The sequence below is a fragment of the Aulostomus chinensis genome, chromosome 10, assembly GCF_037954235.1.
Source record: "Aulostomus chinensis isolate RoL2024-O1b breed Wild chromosome 10, RoL_Achi_v1.0, whole genome shotgun sequence".
In the NCBI taxonomy this organism is placed as follows: domain Eukaryota; kingdom Metazoa; phylum Chordata; class Actinopteri; order Syngnathiformes; family Aulostomidae; genus Aulostomus; species Aulostomus chinensis.
In genome coordinates this window covers 10,615,129-10,631,406 of record NC_141329.1, presented here as the reverse complement: position 1 = coordinate 10,631,406, position 16,278 = coordinate 10,615,129, and the positions used below count along the sequence as shown (strand labels likewise).

Sequence of the window (16,278 nt, the reverse complement as noted above, 5' to 3'; positions counted from 1 at the left end):
GCAAACACCGCATATTTGACCTGACATGAATAATAGGCACTCCCCTTTTTACCATTACCAGTTATTACATATGATATAAATGGGTCTTTAATATCCATATTTTGCTTCAAGGGAACTAGGGTGGGTGCTACCTAAATGTTGCAGATGTGATGGCGACAGTAGACAGGGGTCTCTACGTGGGAGGGGGCTTGGTGCTTCTGCTTGACTGACCACCCACCCTTTTGAGCTGTTCCTGCAACTGTTCCCGCAAGGACTCGGGACAGTTATGAAGCTGGTTCTTCAGCTCAGCATGGCCCTCCTGGAGGCTCTGCAAGGCCCGGCGCTCAGCCTCAACATTAGCCCTTTCCTAGAAAGACACAATACACACACCCACACAAGGAGTGATGGGCGGGGGAGAGGGAGAGAAAAACACACTGCTCAAAATTCACGCCATGCAAATAAAAAAAAAAAATTCAAAAAAAGCTGTAGGATGTTAGCAACAGATGTGTCCTGAAGGGTTTTTAGGTTGGCAGAGCTCAAGTTGGATCAAACCTGTTGGATGATACGTTGTACAACCTAGATTCATGACTGGAAATGTGCTCAGAACTAAATTCACAAGGAGAGACGGTTTCATCTCAATTCAATGCTCTAGTTTTGCTTAACTTTTGTAGTATAATTAAATTGGCTATCCGGTCTTATCTCTATTAATACTCCAACAATAAAAACATGTTAAGTGGCAGTACTAAACCTAAATCTTCCAACAAGTGCAGCTTCAATCACTGAGAAAACTGCATCGCAATATATTTGAGAGTTATTGGCTCCTCAACTAGGGCTGAACAATCAATCAAAATTGTACTATCATGTTATGTCCTACAGCAATATCCAAATTTCATGAGGTGCAATATTACTTTGAAGGCCACATTTGTGACAAAATGCCACTTTAAATAAAGTACTGTGATGCTGCATCCTGCCAGTCGTATCCTACAGGCTTTGTTTGGTACAGATCCCTTCAAATATCACACCATTATCATTAATTGCAGTGCAGTCAATATAATTGCAATGATTGCAAATCATTCAGCCCATATTTTTGAATGGACAATTAATAATCATAAGGGATGACATTATTGACACCATCTTAGAAGTTTCTATACAAAGACCTGTCCCCTGGGTGCTGCTCCAGTTTCAAGCACAGTAATCTGTCTGTGTAAACTAACACTGACTAGGGTGAGGTACCATTCATATTAGCATCCATCCCAGTTCCCCACTGTGCAATTCACTGTTGACGGCCTCAGGCCACAGACACTACACTCCTCTTGTTAGTACAATAACTCAGAAATGCCTTGAGGTCATTTCTTAACATCTAACACAAATGTGCACGAGGACTTAGAGAACAAACTGACAAAGTTTTGGTGGTCAAAGGTCAAGGTCTCAGTGTAAAGTTCACATCGTGAAGGAATATTTTGTTACAAAATTGAAGTCCAAACATCTCAGGGTTCCAGCTACTAATATCAGCTGCAGCTGCAACGGGGAACTTTCATACTGTCAAATACAGCTCATTCTTCAGTTTTTTGATGTATGGCGCATTTGATCAAGTGTTTCCTCAAGCTAGATGTGTTTCCATCACCATTTTTGCCTTTTGCAATACGAATATGGCATTTTAGGTGTTTGGATAAGTGCAGCGACACACGTGGCGCTACTTTCAGCTCAGCATTGCCCCACCTGTGTTGGACTACAACACAATGTGGGCGTGAGGTAGCATTGGACTTCCCTTTCTCACCAGGATTTGCTGTCATCTGATGAAATCTGGCAATCGACCAATCAATTTAATGTGAATTGGGACTCCCGGGGTTCCCCATCATTTTCATGCCAAATGATGATCTAATTTGGCAAGAGGGATTCCAAAATAAAAATGACTTTGGACATAATTAGAGCACAGTACTCAAAGGTAAATTCATAATGTTGGAGGGGTAAAAATGAGACATCACTAAACACATTGCTTTAAATAAAACAATCAAGAATGACACTTTAACATGTAAAAGTAATACAGTAATAAACCAGACTTTGGTTTTCTCCCCGAAGCCCTCTGAACCACTATAGAGAGAACATGCTAGAATTTCCCCAGTCTGCTACAAGAATACCATTTTCAGACAACATGCGCTACACAACCAGTGACTATGAGCCCCGACAGCCATTACAGGCAGGTTTTCTGGCTTACAGGGTCTGTCATGCAGACAGGGAGGAGACAACGGGAGCACAGTAGCGCCGGAATACAGTGAGTGTGAGTGCTGAAGAAGCAGGGAAGGGATTAGGGGTTAATGGATGTTGATTAGTCAGCGGGGTTGAGAACTGACCTGCAAGCAAACCATAGCGGTGAAGTCATGCAAGAAATTACACCCAAGAAGGAAAATCCAGTCTATTATTTAACCCTTTACAAGACTTCAAATCCTGAAATTGTTCATATGATAACTTTAATTGTCCAAGCCAGGGAAGCTTGGAACAGTGATTGACTCTTGGAGGATGTAAGAAGAAAAGGTTTAGGAGACAGGCAGTGTGTGTGTGTGTGTGTGTGTGTGTGTGTGTGTGTGTGTGTGTGTGTGTGTGTGTGTGTGTGTGTGTGTGTTTTCTCTTCCCTGAGAGTCAAAGAACAGCAAATTAAATCCTACTTGAAGGCTGGTGCCCCTATGTCCTGCTCTCCCTACCTTGTCTTTTTCCCTCTGGATGGCGCTCTCCAGTTCATCCAGCTTCTGCTGCAGCTGACTGATGATGTCTGTCTCGGCCTCTATCTGATCCAGCTCCGCCTGCCTCTCGCCCTGCAGCAAGGCACGCTCCATCTCTGCCTGCGGGAAGTCACAGAGCGCCTGAGTTCCACAAGGCAGCACAGCTTCACAGATCTGAGTTTAAGGTCACTACGTGAATGTCAGCTCTTGCTGGCTTCACTCTACCTCTTGTTTGGATTCCTGGAGTTGTTGCTCCAGCTCCATCAGCCGAGTTTTGAGCTCATCGATCCGAGCCAGAACTCGGACCCTCTCGTCCTCGAGGTAACCCAGCTCCAGTCGGCTCGCGCTACCTGAACTCAATGAGTCTTCATGCTGCAGGGAAAGGGAGAAAAGTACAGTCAGGCTTTCAAGAGCAAAAGTGACGCCAGAAGGGAAAAATATAAACATTTCCTACTAACAACACAACAGAGAGACACGGACAAAGTAGAGAGAGGGTAAAGTTTGCAGATAATTCCCACACAATGTCAGCTTTGTGAAGCTGATGTTCGCTTCCAGAAATTAAAACAAGTAAAACAAAATCCTAACACCCTGATGCTTCTTTCCTGTAAATTGTGCGTGCAGACACTGGTGACGGAATAGGGGTTGAATTTTTGTCCGTCCACTTTCAGGTTTTATGGTGATAAGGCAGCATTATCTATGTTGGTAGGACACTGATGATAGTCCTTCCATTCACTTTCTGCAACTCAATTTTTTGATCACGCCGTAAATATTTATGGTATATGAATAACTAACGCTTCCTTTTGGCCTGTCACTGAGCCTGAGAGTGAGTGTGAGGTGCAGCGAGGCGGTGAGTTCAGGGGGAGGCAGAGTCACACACGAACACAGTGCTGCATAAACATCTGATCTGGGTTTTACAGCAAACAGAGAAAAGAACAGGCTCACTTTATATAAAATAGCCTTTCTATAGTGGATCTCCTGTTGCGGTAAGAGAGTGGACACGTCTAGGTTATTGAAAACCATGTCTCGTATGGTCAGTGTCACTGGCGTGTCTTCAACTCAGTCCCAAGCCGGCCCCTACCCACTCCCCCTCCTCTTGCATCTTCACGTGGAGGGTTTGTCAGCTGAAGGGCATCCCTGAAGTACCCTCTTGAGGTTGAGAGCGTGATTTCAAACAGGGTAACAGTTGTGAATTACAACTGGATAGGAGCCGGTTTGATACTGAGCCTTTGACTGCAAACTCCTATGTACAGCATATCATAGATTCATGATACATGAGTTCACCATAACATGCAAGACAGTTCGACCGCATGCATCCATCCATATGAATCAAAAATATAAATGATTAAGAGCGACTCTCAAATAAAAGTTGAAATATCTTTGGGAAAAATAGCAAGCCCTTTAGTTTTGTATGTATGGGACCAATTTGTAATCCGTATTCTTCACTCTTCAGTGTAACATTTACAATCTCAGCCACGAATATGCAGGGCTTTATCAAATATTGCAGTCAGTTTGACACATAACATGATGCTTGGAGTCTGGAGTTTCAGTTCCCGGCGGTTAAAAATTTCTGTCGGAAGTTGTTTGATGTTTATGTCCAGTCTGTCAAACAGACATGCAACTGAACAGCTGAGTGCCCTGATGAAATTACCAGTTATGCAAGCTTTAACAACTGTCCTCTACACTGATCTTGAAAAGTTTACAGTTTGTTTCATACAAAGCTACAACGTATTTTTATGAATCAAATGAAAACCTGCATTTCCCTGGGCCTCAGTAAACCTGTGTCATATAAACAGTGTCAAATCAATAAACACTGGTGGTCCCTAAACCTCCCGTTGATTCAGCAAAGCCAAGCACAGTTTAGCACATGCTGGGTTCCACAGCGGCATGCAGAGCATCGGCGGGGTGAACGAGGCATTTCCTCTGACCTGACGCTCTCCATTGTGCAGCGCTGGCGCTGTGCTGGGAGCAGGAGATGTCCTCACCTCCTGATGGGTGCTCTCCGTGCTACTACACTCCTCCTTCAGGTTCTCCTCATCGCTCTCCCTCTGTCTCTGTACCAGACGCTGTGTGGTCGAGGAAGCTGTTCCTCCTAGGACGTTCTCAATGGATGGTCTACGACCTGAACCATCACCTAGCACCCCGGGGAAAGCTGTCCTCCCAGAGACCAGGGGGTCCAGGCTGGCGCTCTCACCCTTGTTGTACTCGGCGCAGAGGTTCAGGATAGTCTCAAGTCGCTGTCGCTCCTGTTGTGGATCACAAAACATTAATTAGACAGATTCAGGAAGATCTGAACATTCTAATCCTCATAAATGGAGGATTTGGTTGAAATACTGATGTGACACCTTGTCTGTTCATATATGACTTAAAGAGAACCGGCAGACACCATGTAACACCTGAAACAACACAGCAGCCCACACCGCCCTCTTCTCTGGGTGCTACATCGGAGTCAGACAGTGTGACTGGTTGACCAGCTGTTACTACGAAGGCTGAGCCCACCTACAGGGTACTCAGGAGACCAGGCATGCATGTAACCTTTGAACCCGGCTGCCGACACAGGGGTCTTGGAGATCTGTGGCAGGGCGAGGACAGCAGCTACAAGGCATCGAGAAGTGATGGTGAGTGACTGCAGCACACAGATGCACACGCAGCATCAGTTTCAGCTTTGTTTTATTAATTCCATGTTGACACATTTTGATGGTTAAACTTTAAAGAAATAGACTGATGATCATAATGGTCAGTTCAAACCTAATACGTCCCAAACAGTATAATGTTGCAATTTAAAAAAAAACAAACAAACATTTTGGTACTAAAACTACTTAACTTTATTTTGTGACCATGTGATCCAGTCCAGGTTCGATGTTTATTGTGGTTTGTTCTCACCCATGGATAACGCCCCCCCCCCCCGCCCCCCCCGCTAGCTTCAACCTGTAATCTGGGACTGCTTAGCTTTTAACTGAGTGGGTGGGAGTAAAAGACCCCTTTGGGCTATAGAGTACTGTATTCATATACAGAAAAGACTCCAATTTCAGATATTTACTGGCAAGTGAGTCCTCCCACTCAACATCTGCTTGCACACAGATTAGAAGACCACTTAGCGTTGTGATACCGGCGTGTTTTTTGTCAAGAAAACTGATTGGAAGGCTGCACTATCATTGTCTCATTTGACTACCAGACAGCCTTTAGGGCTAATAAACCTGTATGATGGATGAGGCGCAGCATCACAGACAGCCTTTACACCATTAAATATCTTTGGTCGCAACATAAATCAACTTGACGCAGCATCAAGCGCTCAAATTATGCTCCTAATCAACTGCATGTTGACAGACAGCAGGAGCCCCGTAGATGCTGGGCTTTCTCATGTGGCTCTCTTAAATGCCAGAGGATTTTTCTTACTGCCACAGGCACTGAAAACCTCTATGGATATCATGATGAGTGTTTGACAGCTGGCTGGGACGGAACAAAATGATACAACAGGTCAATGTGTTAATCCAAACCTTTTACCAGATGCCAAGCTCTCATGAGCCATTTAGAAACAGTGAAAATGATCCTTTAAACAATTCTTCATTCAAGCTACGTAAATATTTAGTCTTCCCTTTTGGGTAAATAACTGAGGAATGAAAAAAAGCCAGAAACAGAGAAAACGGATGATTAACTTAGTGATACAATACAAAGGATTTAGAATCCAAATGATCCAGTTTAAAGATGTTCACTCTAATCCTGGAGAAAAAGATGATATTCTGGGTCTACTCACTCTCATGTTGGATGACTTGAAAAGGGACATAAAAGGCAGCTTCACCTAAGGACAGATGAACAAATACTGGGCCAGAAACAACCCCTGTCCCCTCAGCTCCCCATCCCTGATGCCACCACAGAAACAAACCCCCAGCCCTTTCCCCGTCCCCGGGGAGGAGTCAAGGTGACGGGAAAAAAGCGTACTGGCTTGTCAAATTACTTTAATCTGTAGATGTCGCAGGGAAAATGATGTAATTTGATTAAATTGGAAAGTATATCATACTACTGATACAGGAATAAAATGAACCGAAATGAATTAATGTTGAGGCAAGTTTTTAGGTACATACTGTACATCAAACGTGTTGAAAAAAAAGAAGCAGAAAGGACCGTTACATTTCAGTACACAGAAGTAAGTGCCGTGCCAGTGTCAAGCTCCACATGACACAGTCAAATTATTATCGACTATAATGTTTAATTAGTTGTATATTGATTTGAGCTCTGTCACCATTCATCATACCAGAGACCATCTATCTGGACAAGAAAAATCCTCACGAAGTCAAGTAAGAGCATTTCAAATTACATCACTCAATAAAATAGAATGTTTTTGTCTCCAGTGAGATGATTTGTGACTCTGATATTTTGTTATGCGAAGTGGCAAATGAGCAATATGCCCTATTAAATCATCTACTAGAGATGTGTCATCAATAGAATGCTTAAAGCAGTAAATGGTTACAGGAGGGTTTTTTTCTGTCAGCTGGTGTAAATCCCACACGTGAGGTTTTTAGGAAATATATCAGTGGAGGGTCAAAGTCCATGAGACTCAGCGTCAATGTGTGTGTGGTGTGTGTGTGTGTGTGTGTGGGGGGGGGGGGGGCGTGCTTCTCCCTGACAACCGTGGGGCTGTGGAGAAATCCTGAGACACTACTTCAGACATTCCTCAGCCTCCCACGTCTCACCAAGTGGGTGGCTCCCATGGCAACTGGGTTTGACAACAGCAACATTTTGACTGATGATGATTCTGTCTTTTCTGGGTCCAAGCAGAGACATGAGCATGGGCCGCTGTCGGCCACAGCTACGACGAGTAAAATCTATAAAAAGCCCCTTGAGCATTCTGAAGCAAGTAACTAGGTTTTCTTTCCTGACAACACACTGATTCACACAAACTGGGTTTTTTGGCCAGTACAGGTACAAAGTGTGTTAGCCACTTTGCAGTATATTATGACACTATTATGGTATTTATTCAATCCTATGAAAGAGTCTGAAAATCGTGGAATGAAGGCAAGCATTAGCCAGGTTAAGCTACCAGACACGGCAGACCAATTAGTTCTGGAGCAATAAAGCTTGTAACTTAGCAGGAGTGCATTTTATTGCTAATGACATCTGTTTTAATCATAAGAGAGAGTTTGTGTTGTCTTTTCTCAAGAGATACACAAGTTTAATCTCATCATATTATAGAGTCAATGTCTAGTTGAATGGACCTGTCAAATATCCTCTCTTCATTTCTTCTCTTATGTGCCGAGCTCTGTTGTGACATTCTACATCTCACTCTGTCAGTGCGGTATCCTCATTTCACGCTTTACTTTCCTTATTTTCATCCTCACAGCAGTCAGCATCTCTTCCTTCTGTCTTCTCGTCTCCCCCGAGAAGCACCGTCTCCTGTTTTCTCTCATAGCCTTTAATGTTGCTCCCTCCTCCTCCCCGCCTCCTCCCTGAGCGCCCAGGGCAATTCCCCCATCTGCACACCTTTGATCAGACCAGTTACTTTTCAAGTGTACAGCTGTGTTCATCTACGTCACAGGCGTAAACAGGCCTTGTGTGCGTTGTGCATCCAGAGTATTCCGGGGAAGTTCAACAAAGCCGTATTCTCTACACATATCTGCAAGCGGGCGTCTCCAAAAAACAAACCCCATTCAACATTACACTCTGATCCACTGTTCATCTCCCAAAGGAGGAACAAACAGATGATCCTGACATGAGACATTTTTATTTCATTTCATGCTGATGTTTAGGTGGTTTTCTTTTTCCTTTTCATTTTTTCCTCCCCCTGCGGAACCCACGTGCATCAAAGGCATGCAGGGGAATAGGACAAGTGAGCTCCAGCGGCAGCCGACCTCTCAGGATAATAAGCTGCTGGTCCTCCTGGATGATGTGGTTGGCACTGATCCTCAGGATGAAACCTCCCAGTGGAGGGCTGGCTGGCGTTTACACAGAGACCCGAGCCCCGGAGCCATGTCTCAAAGTGAAGATAGTCCTCTAGTTATCATGTCCTATACTCACAACATAATGATGAGAACATCAAAGACGATAATTAAAGGCTAGATTAGATTTTTTTTTTTTTCCCATTCTCTAAGCACTGCTTGCTTGATTATTGTTATAGGGCGGAGATAAGGCTGCAAGATGTGCAGCCAGTTGCGTCAGCCCTCTAAAGTTAAACAATTTGCTGTAAACATTAAATTAGAAGATTAAATATTCATATCCTCACAAAAAACTATAAGTCAACAGCTGATTCTGCAGAAGTTCGCTGCTACGGCACGTTCATGTGAAACAGTTTAGCCGGAGGAGATTTAGTGAGCCTGAAAACCAACGTAAACAACAGCACCAAGCAAACAGTTGTTCTCGCTGTCAACAAAGGAGGACACACACAGCTGCTTCCTTCAGGCAGCTCAACACAACTTATGATGCAGCCTTATTAAAAGACCACCTATCAGGAAAGAGATGCTGGAGGCGAGGGGATCGGGTAGATCACCAGCAACTGCAAGCCGATGAAAGACTCGTGGGTAATGTTTTCACGTATCCCTGCTTCGGCTGCATCACTGAATGATTGCTCTTTTTTTTGTCCGTTGCGGGGCCAACGGTGTCGCAAAGCTCATCAGTGACTGCCCACCTTCAGAACAACCCCGAAGGTAAATCTCTGATTCAACACCTCCATTAACATTTCACCAAATTCTATATGTAAAGAGTTTTAAATCTGGAAGCAACCAAAGCAGCATGCTTATGGACTGCGGTCATAAAATATTAACTTGGGTGCGATAAGATAACAGGAAAATTTGATGAAAAGGCAAATGCGCAAGATTGTTGAGAACTACTCACCGCACAAGGCATTGCAAACACTATTCCTGCGGAACGTTGCTCGTCAATGTCTATGAAAATAATATCTAAGAGGTCAACGTTTCTTGTCAGAAAGCGAAATTATGTTTCTGCAGCCATGTTTCTCAGAAACCAGAGAGTAGAAGTGAAACTCAAAATAGTTGGCAAAGACGAGCTCAGTAAATATTTCCATCACTAATCAAAGGCGTCACTGATACATTTTAGGATTTTGGCACATTTTCATAAAAAAAGGTTGATATCACATTGAATTTCCCAACCTGCATTCCCGGAATGAGTCCACCTCAAATGATTATGACGTAATGGCTGAGTTTAGTTCTGGAACCAAACCATTCAGCTCAAGTCCCTTGATGTTTTTACTGAAAGATCATCAATAATAAGAGGGTCAATCACTTACAGAGAAAACGCCTGAACAAGGTAGCGCCAGTTCAGTCTTGACTCATAATACAACTTTGTTCCTCAAGAGTGGGCTTGCCCTGGCAGGCCAAACTCAGAAAGGATATTGCCGGGTTTGTTGCAGCCAGTGGACACATTTAAGTCGCTTAGTTGTATCTGCAGGTTGGAGCTTCAGTGTTGGAGCATCCCTGTGAGACTTCTGTTGGTAAATGTGTGTAAAAAAACAATAATGTAAAAACCCCATAAGCTTTTTGTCGAGGGAAGCCATTGCAATCAGCTTATTTCAGACCAAATACGCTGAGGCAGGACTGACATGTTTACATGAGAGCTTTTAATCTCCCGTGCTCCTGATTCTGGGTTTGTCTCACACCTCTGGTACCAAATGAATGCCCTGGCTTGGACTGGATGTCAAAACAGCAGCTCTCTCCTCCATGTTTTCCTAGGACCCTTATATAATAAACTAGTTACCAAATAACCATTAGATCAGTACAGAGGGCAGCTGGCCCTGTGTTAGTGTGCATCATGCTAATAAGTAGTACAGGTTTCTACCTGCCTCTCAGGTTCACCACAATGCTGAATACCCATACTCCAGAGGTTAACTGAGTGCATGTAACTGTAAGCTCACAGCTGAAAATCTAAATATATAGAGCTGTCTACAGGCCCTGAAAGCTGGCTTTGTAAGAGACGAGCAACCACAGGATCACATGTAGTCCAGACTATCCAGATAACAACCCACCGCAGGAACATCCACAGACTCTATCGATCTATTCATAGAGCAACAGCTGGCAGTGGTACGTCAACATTAGCAGCGGCATGAGTTACCTTCATGAGTGCTGCCATGTTGTTGAGAAAACCCGGCTTCTCTTTAGTCAGATTCACCAGATACACTTTGGCCTGGTCCCTGGTCTGACCTCGTTTCAGTGCCGGTCCAGTCCTGCTGCCAGGCACCACATGATACCAGTCCATGATGCACACACAAACAGAAACACACACACTGCACTCTACAACTGTCCAACAGGACTGGAAGAAGCTCCCTGTGTCTCTGCCCACACAACTGAGCCTCCACACCTTCCTCAAGTGGGAGGAGGGAAGCTGGTTAGCTCTAAGGAAAGGAACTAGGCTTATGTTATGGATAAAAACTACCTGTTGGCCTCAATCCAGGCAAAACATATAATTAGTCCTGGAAAAATTACTTATACTTAAACTGCGGCAATTAAATCTAACCATTTGATATGCAACATAAAGCTTTAAACAAGTGGAAGCACAGAAACATCAACCAGTAATTATAATCAGTGTGCTCTGTCAGGCTTTTTGATACTCAGTCTGCTAAAGGAAGCCATATGCACCTCTTAATAAGAGGTTAAAATATTGAAACAACACCCATCATCATTAAAAAAAGATCTGGAAGACGTTTTAAGCAGCAACCTAAATATCAACATTTTTCATGAAGAATTTAGGGGACTGTTCATCATCTTGGTAAATACGATGTCTTGTAACAAGTTAAATGATACATATAATACATTTGTACAACTTTTCTTTGAAATGTCAGCACAACAGCAAGAGAGAGGAGATGTGCACCTACCAGATCTTGTAGCTGAGATTGAAATTTTGCTTCGTAACTTGTTTTTATCACGTTTTTATAGAGATTCATAAACCGTTGGCTGTCTCTTAACTTTAGCTTCACATCTACTACAGACGATGGCATCAAGAAAAAAGAAAAAATATACTTGAATGAAAAATTGAAGACAAAATAAATAATCTATGGTGTTATTTCATCATACAGTTTCCATAACAACAGGGTTTTAGGTTATTGCAAATTTTAGTGGGTTAATAGTCAGGACACAACAAGGACAAACAAAACAAATCGGGCTTAGGCTGATATTACATGGACCAAACTATGATTTAATTAATCAAAAACTTAATCAATATTAAAAATCATTTTTAGTTGCCATCCAGGTTCGCTGTTTACTTCACGCTCACTCACACTCAGACAAAAGCAATCCTCATTTTTGCCTGACACCTTCGGCCTCTAAGATTTCCAAGCATTACTTTACTGCATCTGATGGAAATGTGCCAAAAAAACAAGGATTTACTTGTGTACCTCAGAGGTGCTACTAGTTTACCTTATTTAGTCCTTCCACTGAGCGTGTGAACAGGTAGACGCCCCCCTCTAGTGGAGAGGTCACAAAACAGCAGATGGTAACAGTGTCTAGTAACATAAAATCACAGCTGAGCCACAGTCCCTATCAAGTGAGAGACGAGGGGTGGATCAGCACGGCCAGATGAATACAGTAATGAGTCATGTGACATAATGCATCTTAATCTGGTATTTGTTGTGCCAGTGGGGGAAATACACATGTAGCATATTTGTTGGTGTTGTCTCGAAACTGGATTATTACAGCTTTCCAACTGAAACAGATAGCCTGTCTTTCTTTGCCTGGTTCCTGTTTAACATCACAGCAAACTGCCTTACGAAGAGTCAGCTACACTAAATAATACCACAATGATCTAATCCAATAACAGACATGTAAACAGGACAGATATTTCTTGCTTAAATATCAAACACCGGGTTTGTGCAGCATGGGCGATGGATATATTTGGGTTGCGAAGTTAAGTGTTGTGCTACACGTGCTGGATATATTTGGTTGTGTTCTGCAAGATGCTGGTAAACATATGTGGTGTTCAAAGGGTATATTTGGTGCGTTAATCCCAACGGACAGTAGCCAACCACGCCAGACAGACTGTGTGATGCTCGGCCAACATTTGTGACATCATGCTGGGTTGGAAAAGGACACAGAGAATTAGAGAGACAAGGGGGTGGACCGGTTCAGGTGGTCAGCGGTGAATCATGAGGCGACCTTTCTCCTGAATGACTGTGACATCAAATCTTCACCTGAGGCTAAATATCCAGAGGCTATCCTGAATTTTAGGAGCAGATATGAATACCACAAAAAAACGAACCCAGAGAAGATGGATTCAAATGATTCCAATTTCCTCCAAGAGGGTGATCAGAGTATCTGTCAGCAGCATCATGCAAAAAACTGAATTATGTGGAGGGGTGGAGCACGTGACAAAGAAGACCCATTAGCATTCTTCGGGAAAATCTGTTAAGCAAAGCGAAAATCTTGAAAAACCCTAACCCTAACCTGAACATACTATTTCTACAACAATAAACTTCTTAGAATCTATTGTCTGCACCATTTTGTATTAATGATGAACCAATTAAGACAAAACATCCACCGATTTTCAACACGCTTTCGTCTCAACAGTTAAAGAAGTAATGGGGAATCTTTTTTTTCCCTATCATTTATAGTGTCAGTTATAGTCCTTAATCGTATACCTCCAAAATCAACAACAACAACAACAACAAAAAACAGGCAAGCGATCTTTAGCATTATTCTTAAAAACTCTTATCAGAAAAGAGACATTTCTCAACAACCCCTGTTTTCATCTTTACTCATTATGACCATGAATCTTTTATCTGACCTCTACAGCAGCAACAGATCTTCCGCACATGACTATCTCAGCATGCCCCTTCCCCACCATCACGAAACAATCCAGCTAATTACAGAGAAGATTAGACAGAATCTGGTATTCTGAGTCCCGACTGAGAGAAGCTTTGTTGGTTGCAGCAGCTGAAATGTTCGACTATGGTAGTTGCACCAGGCACTGTTCTTTTTCTTCGCAACAGAAAGAGAAACACAGCAGTTCTAACCCAATATGAGGTGTTGTAATCTTTATTAACCAACGAAGTTGCGCCAAGGTTCGCGTGTGTGTCACAGACAGAGCATGCTGCCATTACGTTCATATGCCAAGTGTGTTTGCCAAGACAGCGTGTTAGTCAGACGGCCATGTGGAGAAAGCAGCGCCAGGCTGGACAGTTTGGATCAGATGGACAAGGAGGAACAGTTTTCCCTGCAGACTGGCCGTTATAAGAGACGCCTTACCTCCACGCTCCGGAGGACCACCATGAGGTAGCCTCATTCAGCGGTGCTGAGCTCGCTTTCTCTGCTGTTGGTCGTTAGTATCACTTAAAGAGGATGCGTCAATCTTTATATTAAAGGAGTATTCTGCTAATCAGCTTAACACAAAGTTCAGTTTGCTCATCACATGGATTACTACAGAGGGATGTTTGAGTTTGGGACCTAAACTTAGTGACACCAAATAGCTTCTTTTCTGTAAAAGTGCAGCTGCTTTCAACCACATCTCGAAGTCTTCATCGCATGACACGCCACCACCTGCCACCACGTGAATAATTCAGGTCCATCCTTCACTATTGTGTGACACCTGAGCATCTGACATATGAGCCATTAGCATGAAATTATTAAGGATGTCAGATGTGCTTGAGAACTCTGGAAAAAGCTAACAAAAGTAAAGTTTCCAAGGTAAAGAACGAACATTTATTAGCACAAAAAAAAAAATAATGGACAAAGTTTGACCCATAGGGGATTTCAAATGTTTGTATATATGCTGATGTAACAGAAGAGAAGCTGCCAATACCTATGATATTGTTTCAATTGTTTCCTAAAAAGAAGGGAGTACTTCTTTAGTTTGGGAAAAGCCTGGATTCATCAGTGTAGCTGGAGTCTCCCCGCAGCCTCCTGCTGCCTCTGAGCTGTGTACTCCTGTTGATTTCACAATATGACTCTTTTCCTTGAATAAACCTCTCCGAGACGCTCTGTTCATATAACTTTGTTTTTTGGTAATCAGTTGTGTGAATGAGTAGCAGGCTGTGTGTGAAATGATTAAAACGTAAACGCTCTGGGGCAAGGAAAATCTGTCATGACAGTGAGTCAACTGTGACTAATTACAGGCCCTGCAGCTCCACGCCCTGCCTCCTCAAAGAGCTGAGAGTTTCTGCCTTGGAAAAATACAATAACATCACAGGCTGCTGAGGAATCTTTGCCTGTGTGTCTCAGGCAGCCTTCGCCGGTCCTCTTATGCTTCTTTACGTGCTCTTGGCCTGGGATACCGTGAGCTATTTGCACATATCTTGTGTCAATATTTTGCTTTGCGTGCCTGCAGCTGAACTTGTCTAAATGTTGTCGTGGTTAATGACCTTTCAGTGACAACAACAGATACGACTGAGGCCAACCCAGGCACTGGAGGAGGAGCAGGTACCTGTCATGTCAATATATGATAAATTATGGATGTTATTGTTGCACGAGAGACTTTCTTAACTGATCCCCTGCTAATGTCACTGCTTAAGGTCAGATAGTTTAACCCAGTGCACTCATGACCATCTATACATCAAAAAAACAAAGTAAAAGAAAACAAAGTAAAAGAAAAGAAAAAGTGGCTAACATGTCACAGGGGTGGTTAGAGTGTCTATAATGTGAATTTCTGGATATCAAATGCTCATCTACAGTTTTCTGTACAGCGGTACTATTTGGTGTTCAAGTGTTTGATTCACATTGATATTCATGAAGTCTCAATCCCTGCTGTGACCCAACAGCTTCACACTAACAGAGACCAGGGAGGACTCGCCCTCATCTGTCTTCACTGCCACCTTCAACCTGCAGTCAGCACTTCAGCAGAAGGTAGAGGGATCCACTGACCAGGGGGAGATCTTTGCCTCACTGCTGCACTAGTTCCTGCTCTAGACCGCTGTCTCGTGCCAGCAGGCCAAGAGAAGCTGCAGCAGTGCAATGAAGTCTGTCCGCAGGAGCTGGAGTTTGCATACTGGGGGCCAACGCTGACACCACACTGCTGGGGCACCAGGCTGCACTGCTGGGCCAGTCGAACTGACAGGAGCCCCAGAGCTGGTCTGGGCACATCTGCTTTATAATCACTGATTCTCTGGTCAAGAGGCATGACATGATTGCTTTGGTCTGGAAAAAGTCACCAAGAAGCTGTTGACGTTGAATCTTATTATTGAAACTTCAATCCAAGGAGAAACTCTCTTAAGGTTCTGAAGTGGAAATGGAATAGTTTGTGCACCGATTCGCTTAAAGGAGCGGCAGCTCATATAAAACTCCAAAATTCGACCGACCATGGCATAACTTGTTCAGTCATTCGCCAACATCTGCATTTATGGTGCTTGCTGGACTATTACCAGTCTGGCCAAAAATAGCAAATATAACAATCTAATTGAATAAAACACGTCAAGAATACTCAAGTGAAAGCGGGTTTTGTGAATTCTAACACCGGCGACTCACCAGTTAAAAAAAAATACGGAGAACTTTCATTGTTTTTTTCTGAAAATGTTTATTTGTGACATAAATCTACTGAGTAAACCGCAGCACTTGTTATTATTGAATTGGAAACTTTTTCATCTGGCCTCTGTTTGTTGAGCTGGAGTTGGTGTTCATGTAAGGTTGCTAAAAACAGAAAATACAACAATAAATCA

At 43.1% G+C, this 16,278-nt stretch overlaps 1 protein-coding gene and 1 long non-coding RNA gene across 4 annotated transcripts in view; one reads left to right on the top strand and one right to left on the bottom strand.

Moving 5' to 3' along the window:
* Positions 1–16,278, bottom strand: part of phldb1b (pleckstrin homology-like domain, family B, member 1b) — a 95,125-nt gene that overhangs the window by 20,089 nt on the left and 58,758 nt on the right. For all 3 annotated transcript variants that reach the window (XM_086215997.1, XM_086215998.1, XM_086215999.1), the window contains exons 7-10: positions 4,622–4,939; positions 2,922–3,068; positions 2,679–2,816; positions 218–346 (exon numbers count right to left, since the gene is read on the bottom strand). In XM_086215997.1, the coding sequence (XP_086072123.1) occupies positions 218–346; positions 2,679–2,816; positions 2,922–3,068; positions 4,622–4,939 (732 nt within the window). The remainder of the gene's footprint in view (positions 1–217; positions 347–2,678; positions 2,817–2,921; positions 3,069–4,621; positions 4,940–16,278) is intronic.
* On the top strand, positions 13,829–16,162 carry LOC147254381 (uncharacterized). Its single transcript, XR_015118154.1, has 3 exons — positions 13,829–13,903; positions 14,743–15,046; positions 15,385–16,162. It is a non-coding gene; the product is annotated as an uncharacterized LOC147254381 (long non-coding RNA).